The 9,190-nt window shown below is 51.2% G+C and overlaps 1 protein-coding gene across 1 annotated transcript; it reads left to right on the top strand.

Moving 5' to 3' along the window:
• The first annotated feature begins 506 nt into the window (after window positions 1-506).
• On the top strand, window positions 507-8,954 carry LGALS3 (galectin 3). Its single transcript, XM_082057855.1, has 6 exons — window positions 507-646; window positions 3,703-3,725; window positions 4,480-4,785; window positions 5,518-5,606; window positions 5,876-6,044; window positions 7,198-8,954. The coding sequence occupies exons 2-6, from the start codon at window positions 3,708-3,710 to the stop codon at window positions 7,351-7,353; spliced, it is 738 nt and encodes a 245-aa protein (XP_081913981.1). The 5' UTR covers window positions 507-646; window positions 3,703-3,707; the 3' UTR covers window positions 7,354-8,954.
• Window positions 8,955-9,190: the final 236 nt, after the last annotated feature.

Genomic DNA, 9,190 nt, shown 5'->3' with positions numbered 1-9,190 from the left:
CTCCTCTCCTCTCCTCTCCTCTCCTCTCCTCTCCTCTCCTCTCCTCTCCTCTCCTCTCCTCTCCTCTCCTCTCCTCTCCTCTCCTCTCCTCTCCTCTCCTCTCCTCTCCTCTCCTCTCCTCTCCTCTCCTCTCCTCTCCTCTCCTCTCCTCTCCTCTCCTCTCCTCTCCTCTCTCTTCCTCTCGTCTTCTTCTCTTCTTTCTCTCGTCTTCTTCTCTCTCTTGTCTTCTTCTCTTCTCTTGTCTTCCTCTCCTGTCTCCTGTCTCCTCTCTCCTTCCTCTTCTCCTCTTCTTCTCCTCTTCTGCTTTTTTCCCTTCTCCTCTCCGCTTCTTTCCTCCTCTCTTCTCTCCCCGCAGCCCCGTGCAGCAGATGGGAATTTCCACACGAAAACACCCTTTTTTCTCTAGATCAAACAGTCGACGATTCACCTTTAACCCACAGCAAAACCGTAATTCTCGCCGTCCCAGCTGCCGCCGCCGCCTTTCCAGAGCCGGACGGGGAGCGCATCCCCGGGTGCGTGGGCGGCAGGTCCCGGTGCGGCCCCGCGGTCCCCGCCCCGTCCCCGCCCCGAGCAGGCGGGTCCCCTCTGCCTTGTCCGGGCCGCCCAGTCACCGCAGGATCCCAGTCCCGGAGAGACGGCACCGCAGGTGAGCGGGTGTCCCCACCCACGGGGGGTCCCGAGTGGAAGCAGCTGGGGGGTTAGTGCGGGTGTTGCATGGTGGAGAAGGGGTTAATGGGGGGGTTGTACCCGTGCGGCGGTTCAGCGCATTTCCCCGTGTGGGGGGCCGAGCGAGACAAGGGGAATAAAGCAAATATTGCCCTGCGCTTTGTGCGTGAGAGTGGGAGTGGGACACGCGTGAAATGCACAGAAAGCACTCGCTGGGTTTAGGGGATGCGCGGGGTAACGGGGGGATGGTGAATATGAAAGAGCTATAAGGCTGTTTGCAAAGCACAGGTTATCGGGGGAGCCCTGCCCACGCCCCAAAAACCGCGCGGGGGTGTGGGAGTGAGTGTTGGTGCGTGGGAGGCTGGAGACACCCAGAAACACACCCAGAAAATCACTGTGGAAATAAATAGCACCGGGGGGAGAAGAACTTCTGTTTCTTTCCCAAATAGAAGTTTTTCCGCTTTGTGTGAATACAGAAAACACTCGGGGCGCTTCGTCGGTGTCTGCCCCGGGATGTTCCCCACGGCTGATCCTGCGTCAGCTCAGGGAGGGATTAAGCAAAGTCAGGTTTGGCAGCCCCGATGGTTTTGGAATCGCACCGTTTGGTGGTGGAGGAATGATGTTTTTCTCAATGTTTCTGTTACAAATATCAAATAGTCCACCCCGTGTGGGTGAACATGAAGCTCCCACCACGCTGGGGCCAAAGCAATAAGAAATTCATGCAAGGGAGCAAATTGCGGCTCCCCGAGGTGTCGCGGGGAGAACGGGGGGAGCAGCACAAACCATCGGCCGCATCTCGGCGGCTCCAGCAAATTTGTCTGGGCTGGGTCTGCAGGAGCTGCGTGCGCACCCTCGGCGTCACCCCCAATGGCAAACCCAAGGGCTTTAAAACACCCCAGAAGGCAAATAAATCTGTGCGAGATACGGGCTGTTCAAACAGTCTGGGCTGCTGGATGCTGGTTGAAAGACCGGCTTGAAAATCACGTGGGCTCGGGAGTGTGAATGTTTTGCAGGGAAAGGGGTGAATTGTTGGCTGTAAAAACTCGGGGGGTTCATTTGAACACAAGCCCTATGGGGAGAGGCTGAGGGAGCTGGGCTTGTTTAGTCTGGAGAAGAGGAGGCTCAGAGCTGAGCTCAGCGCTCTCTAGAACTACCTGAAGGGCAGTTCTAGCCAGGTGGGGATTGGGCTCTTCTCCCAGGCATCAGCAATAGGACAAGGGGCCATGGGCTTCAACTCTGCCAGGGGAAATTGAGGCTGGAGATGAGAAAGCAATTCTGTGCAGAGAGAGTGGTCAGGCATTGGAATGGCTGCCCAGGGAGGTGCTGGACTCACCGGCCCTGGAGGTTTTTAAACTGAGATTGGACATGGCACTTAGTGCCGTGATCTAGTCAATGGGCTGGAGTTGGACCAAGGGTTGGACTGGGTGATCTCTGAGGTCTTTTCCAACCCAGCCGATTCCGTGATTCTGTGATTCTATGATTATTCCTAAGGCAGGGCAGCCACATTTGCTGTGACCTTTGCGCATCTGAATGTTTCTTTCAAAAAGAACTTCCCTCTCTGTTTTCAATTTGGAATTTTCCTTCTTTCCCCATTTCTGCCTCCCTCTTTTTTTTTTCCCCTCTTATGAATGCTCCCTTTCACAGCAGGAATCCAGCGCAGGGCTGGAGCTGTTTATTCCCGCACGCAGGCGGGTTTGTGTCTGTGTGGACTCATTGAACCTGTAAAGCAACTTTTATCCGCTGGCCCGGGGCAGCTGGTGGCACTTGTGTCCCTCCCGCGGTGCCCTCGGGCCAGCACGGGGTGAACGGGGTGTCTGGGGGGAGAAAAGGGGCACCCACCCATGGGTGCCACCCTGCGCTTGCCTTTCCATGTCTGCTGAAAGCACCTGCCTGTGTGTCATGGGGTGGTTGTGAGTCCCCCGGCGTGGTTTTGTAGCCCCCGTGCTGCTCGTGTTTGCCGCTGTGGTCACCCCAGGGATTTGATTTTAGATTGAAATCTTCTGATCTTCCCCCAGATGATGCCTTGGGGATGGGGAAGTGAGTTCTGCCAGCCAGCGTGCCAGACGCTGTGTCATTCACCCCAGAGCTTTGTCACCGGGCACCTTCTGCTTGTGCAGAACCTGCGGGGGTGTCACCCAGAGTCCCGCACAGACAGTCCCGCACTGTCACCCCCCCAGAAAGGTCCTTGCTGGACTAAATCTTCCTGACCTGTGAGCGCAGCAGAGCTGGCACGGGCATTTTTTGGGGTAGATCAAATGCCAGACTTCCCATTGACCAGGGGTTCTCAGAGGATGAGAATGCCCATGTGGTTTGTGATAACATGGGTGATGCTTTGCTGTGAGCAAAGAGCAAAAACCCAGTGAAAATCCATTGAGAGGCTGGAGGGAGCTGAGAGCCCTTGGGGCAGAGCAGCACCAGGTCCCCATTGAATCACAGAATCATTTTGGTTGGAAAAGACCCTCAAGATCATCGAGTCCAACCATTAACCCACCCCTGGCACTGCCCCCTGTCCTGAGAACCTCATCTGTCCAACCTTCAGGGATGGTGACTCCAGCACTGCCCTGGGCAGCCTGTTCCAATGCCCCACAGCCCTTTGGGGAAGAAATTGTTCCCCAGATTCAACCTCAACCTCCCCTGGTGCAATTTGACCCAAGCTCTGGTCTCTCCTCTCTGTTTGACACCAGCAGCGATATAATGTCACCGATGGTGTGACATTGACACCTGCAGTGGCCAGTTCCATCCAGAGGATGGATCCACCCAGGTTTGTGCTGGATTCAGCCCCGGAGCCATTTGGGCTGCCCATGTGCCCGTGACCCTCGTTGTCACCTGCAGGTACCAGAGGAGGGTTTGTTCTGTGGCGCTGGAGCTGCCGGCTCTGCCTGACAGGTGCCTGATGGGGACTTGCTAATTCCCAGCCCCTTGCTGCTGCAAACTGTGACTCTTCCCCAAAAAATCTCTGGTTTGTTTGTTTGTTTGTTTGTTTTCAGATATGTATGTTAAAAATGATTTAAGCATCTTTTGTCTCTTTTGTTTTAGGAAAAATGTCAGACGGTTTCTCTGTAAGTATGGCTGCCTTATAAAAACCCAACACTGGGCTGATAGTTTAATTGCCTTGATGTGGGGAGGGAGTGCGGCTTTGTTAAACCTGCCTAACTCATAGAATCACAGAGTAGTTTGGGTTGCAAAGGACCTTCCCAGCCCATCCAGTGCCCCCCCTGCCATGAGCAGGGACATCTTCACCAGCTCAGGTTGCTCAGAGCCCCGTCCAGCCTGGCCTGGGATGTCTCCAGGGATGGTTCAGCCACCACCTCTCTGGCCAACCTGGGCCAGGCTCTCACCACCCGCCTTATGGAGATGGTGAGGTCTGTAAGAGGATGGGGAGGAAAGGACCAGATTTGGGGTTCACTTGGTCCATCACAATCTATCTGTGCTGAGAGACTGAGAGCTGAGCCCCAAAATGAAGCTGACCCCAAAGCTGGTTTATGCCCTTATGAAAAACAGCCTTAGTTTTAGGCAGCTGGATCCATGGGAGAGGCAAAGCTTTGTGTGAACATGAAAACCATGATGTGTGGGCTTGGAAAACAGAGTTATAGATTAGAGATCAAACTGCTGCTGCTAAAGGTAGCATGATTCACCCAGATCAGATTGCTCCCCAAAACCACTTCTGGTTTTCTGGAAACCTCAGCCCAGGCACTCACCCCTCGCAATGCTGGGGAGCGCTTGAGCTCTTGCCCTTGGCACAAAAACTGGGTGTTGGAGGACGCGGCCTGACCCCAGGATCAATTAACGTCATTCTTTTCTCTCTATCCCCAGTTATCCGACGCTTTGCCCACCAGCAACAACCCCTCTGCGCCCCCACCCCAGGGCTGGCCCTCCTGGGGGAACCAGCCGCCGGCTCCCGGAGGGTTCCCGGGGTACCCCGGCCCTCCGGGGACCTACCCCACCCCACCACTGGGACCGTATTCTGGAGCACCGGGACCATATCCAGGACCAGGACCATATCCAGGAGCACCTGGAGCATTCCCAGGAGGACCAGCAGGACCAGGGCCGTATCCTGCTCCAGGACAACCACTCAGCGCCCCCGGATTTGGGCCCCCACAAGGGGGACCGGCTCCCATGGTAACAGCTCCATCATATTCTATGTGCATAGGCTTTATCTTTAAATCATATAGACCTGCTGATGCATTTGGTAAACTTTATAAGTGAAAGCAAGACTTAAATGTGGAATTAAACTACTTCAAATTACTCCATTAATCCATATCTCAAGGGCCTCTCTGAGAGTAGCACAGACACTTAGTTCTCTAGACCTGCTGTTAAACTCTGCTCGTGGCACAACTCGAATTGACAGTTCTAAAATGCGTTAAAATTCCTATGGTCAGTAGAAAACATAACGAAAGATACATGGGATTTAAAATACTGAATTCCAAATGTAATACAGCAGCTGGCATCAAACATGGCATTGAAAATTTGTTTTGCTTTGGAGGGTGTTATCTCCCCATCCTCAATTAAAGACTAGAAATAATTATTAGTTGTGGACAGCATCTTCATGCTGGTGCTTTTATTTGTAAGTGGATCCTATCTTTGGAAGGGCTGCCGAGATCTAGGTTAACATTAAAAAGGAAGTTGAAGCGCACCACGGGCCCATGTAACTTGGGCAGGATTTCATCAGAAATTCAGGGAATTTATGATTAATATTATAAGGGTTTCTGTGCAATGGGACTTGGCTGTCCCTTGGGGGTGGTGGCACCGGTGGTCACTGCTGTGTTGTGACACCGTTACGCAGCCCGTGCTCAAGCATTTGGCTTTGGATGGGGGTGTTTTTACTAACGCTGAGTCCCTGTTGTCCCCCAGAAAGTCCCCTTCGAGCTGCCCCTGCAGGCAGGACTCGTCCCCCGGCTGCTCATCACCATCACAGGGACCATCAACCCCAACCCAAACAGGTACCGGGGTGTCCAGCACCGAGGGTGGGGGGGTTTCTGTTGGGCGCTACTGAACGGACCAGAGAAATTTGCTTTCCATTCCTGAATAACACCTGCTTAGTGTAAAAATCAAATATTCCACGAAATAAACCTGTAAATGCTCTGTCATTGCCCAACAGGGCCTGCGTGTTGGGGGTTTTTCTGCCCTCTTGCTGCTGCTTTTGGCAAACCTTGTAAAAGAGCCCAGGGCTTGTGTAGAATAAGGAGCAAATCTGTTCTTGTCTTTGCAGGTTTTCGGTGGATTTCAAGAGAGGGAATGACATCGCCTTCCACTTCAACCCCCGCTTCAAGGAAGACCAGAGGAAAGTTATTGTCTGTAATTCCATGTTCCAGAATAACTGGGGAAAGGAGGAGAGGACGGCTCCGAGGTTTCCATTTGAAGCTGGAAAACCCTTCAAGGTAGTAAAAATGTTTGAATGTGCCAGCAGCACCTGCATCCCGCACAGGGCTGTGTGACAAGAGGCACCGGAAAGGACCTTGATGCTTCTGCACAGGATCAGTTTTGGGGCAGTTGCAGAGCAGGTTCTACAGCACCTGGTTATACGTGTGCCCAGGTAGCCACCAGCATCCTGGCTAGTGTCAGCACTGTGTGGCCAGCAGGACAAGGGAAATGATTGTCCCCCTGTGCTGGGCACTGGGGAGGCCAAACCTCCAATCCTGGGGCCAGTTTTGGGCCCCTCACACCAAGAAAGGCCTTGAGGTGCTGGAGCGAGTTGAGAGAAGGGAACGGAGCTGGTGAGGGGCTGGAGCACAAGTGTGATGGGAGCAGCTGAGGGACCTGGGGGGTTCAGCTGGAGAACAGGAGCTGAGGGGAGACCTTCTGATCTCTGAACTGCCTGAAAGGAGCTTGGAGCATGGAGGGGGTTGGTCTCTTCTCCCAAGTAGCAAGTGACATTTTAGGAAACAGCCTCAAGTTGCTCCAGGGGCAGTTTAGGTTGTTGGATCTTTCTTCCCCAAAGGGCTGTCGGGCATTGGAACAGGCTGCCCAGGGCAGTGCTGGAGTCACCATCCCTGGAGGGGTTGAATAGACACATAAATGAGGTTCTCAGTGACATGGCGTAGTGCCAGGATTGGGTTAACAGTTGGACTCTGATCTTGAGGGTTGTTTCCAACCAAAACAGTTCTGTGATTTATTATTAAATCCTCCTTTTTAATATTTTTTTAACACTTGTCCTGCAGCAGTTCTTGGGCAGGTTCTTATGCCACATCTCCCCCATTCGCAGCCACACTCTCTTCCTGAGCTTTTCCCCCTGCAGTTGGTTCCCATTTGGCGAGAACGCAGCTCTCACTGTGTGAATCACCCAGTCCCGCTTCTTGCAAACACCGTCCTAGTCACGAGGAGACAAACTCCGGGCTAAAACATGAAGGAGGAAGAACACAGTGGGGCTTTGGGGGAGACCAAGGTCACCACGGCTGTTTTTGCAGCTGCGAGTTGCTGCACCAGCTTGTCCACATGCCACCTTGAGCCAGTGCCAGCCTGATCCAGCCCATTCCTTAAACCTTCTTCGCTAGAAGGGAGAGGCTGATTTGGGGTTTTTAATGAATATTTCAGCTCCAGGTCCTTTGCGAGGTGGATCACTTCAAGGTAGCGGTCAACGACGCTCACTTGCTGCAGTACAACTTCCGCGAGAAGAAGCTGAACGAGGTGACCAAGCTTTGCATCGCTGGGGACATCACCCTCACCAGCGTCATGCCCACCATGATCTAGGGACCATGGGGTCGTCTGAACTTGAACTTCCTGCTCTTAACACAGCTGTAACAGAAGTGCCTTCTTATGCAAATACTTCAAGGTAATAAAATGTACTTTCACAAGTAAAATTTGTTTTCAATAAGGTCTCAAAAGACACAATATCCTCCAGCAAGGCAAGTTCAAATGTGGAAGTATCTGGATTCTTGCTGTAGAGACAGAGAATCTCTTTGCTGAAGGATGACGAAGAGGAGCTGTTATATTTGGATGAAGAGCAGAGGGAAGGCACCTGTGGTGTTCTGCCCCATGTCCTGCGAACTGGGGCAAAAAACTTCAACCCCATCTTCTCCAAGTACCAGGTAGCATGTAGGAACTTGGTATTTTTTACCTTCAGTTGCTCTGCTTTTTCTTTAAAATAATTAAAATAGCGCAAAGGACTTCAATTCACCCCCCCAGGGAGGAAGAGGTGCGTGATCAAGCTGTGAATGGTTCATATGTAATGCACAAAAATGTCACCTTACCCACGTAGTTCACTGGGAAACACTGGAAAAGGGGGAAATCTTGAGAGCCTGTGATCCTGAGCAGAATGAGGGATTTCAAGAGGGGGTTCAGAGCTGGAGGATGGAAACGCTCCCCTAGATCACGCCTGGAAAACTTACCCCGTCTTTCATTTCAGAAGCCCATTTTGGTGGCCCAAATCGGCGTGTCCTGACTACATTTTCCCCCTCAGGGAGATCCAGTTTACACAAACGTTACGTACTCTGTGGAACGGGTCACGAGCCTCGTGCTTCCCTCCCCTCTTCACTTCTGTGTCAGCTGAGACCAGTTTCAAGGGTGCGGAAGTTTATTGGCGAGTTCACCTCGTGAGTCAGGCTGGTTAAAAAAAAATAAGTAGAAGTACGTTCCCGTTGCTATGAGTCATTCTCCTGGTCTTGTCTGCAAAACAACAGCGCAGCAGCCACCACTGAAGTCTCTTTGACACATCTCATACTCTTTTATAACAGTCACTTCACATAATTTGGCATTTTCAAGTAGAAAACAAGCACAGTGTCGAAATTTCCAGCAGATGCAGTAGCCTAAAGCAGCACACTGCTAACATCGGCTTGAGCACGTACATCAGGTGTCAGAAATTCCTTGTTAACCATTCTTCGTTGCAGTGTTGAAGAGCAAGCAGTGCAGGTGAGTCATTAAGAGCGTCCTGTTTGAAACCACCCCTGTTAACTGGAGTTTAGTGACGAAGAAAGTAGATTCTGGCGCAGTAACACCAAATTACATATTCTTCTATTTATTTGAGTGAAATCAGTACACAGCTTCCAGGTTAAAACTCCCCTGGCTGTAGCGGCAGCATTTTCTGCTCAGGGATCCCAATTACCTTTGTTTGGCTTAAAATAAAAGCTGAAGAATGTGTGGATTACACACATTCTTGTGGTGGCCATTACAAGAAGCAGCCCAGTCAGTTATTTCTTAAAAATATAATGATTGAAGGTACTCTAATACTACTAGTCAAATATAAAATATATATAACTGGCATGCTCCTTCTGTATATATATATATATATGTTATAGTCCAGATAAAAGAATGTCCAAGGAACAGGATGCAAGAAGAGGTAGAGGTTTAACATGTCAAGCAGTCAGAGCAAGAGGTTAAGAGATTTTCACGTGAAAAAGCAAAGAGAGAACAGAGTTTGGCTTGAGGGTACTTAAATTATTCAACAGGTAACTGTGTCCTTAAAGGAATTTATAATCAATGCCTATTTAAATATATTACCAGGAAAAGCTGTTATCTGACTTGGAAATCCTTGTTCGGAGATAGTTTCTACTATTCTGGAGGAAGAGGGTTGTTAAACACCATGAAGGCT

Source organism: Streptopelia decaocto, assembly GCF_964273445.1.
Source record: "Streptopelia decaocto genome assembly, chromosome: 7".
Taxonomy (NCBI): Eukaryota; Metazoa; Chordata; class Aves; order Columbiformes; family Columbidae; genus Streptopelia; species Streptopelia decaocto.
The sequence above is the reverse complement of the archived record's forward strand: the minus strand, read 5'-3'. Positions and strand labels throughout refer to the sequence as shown.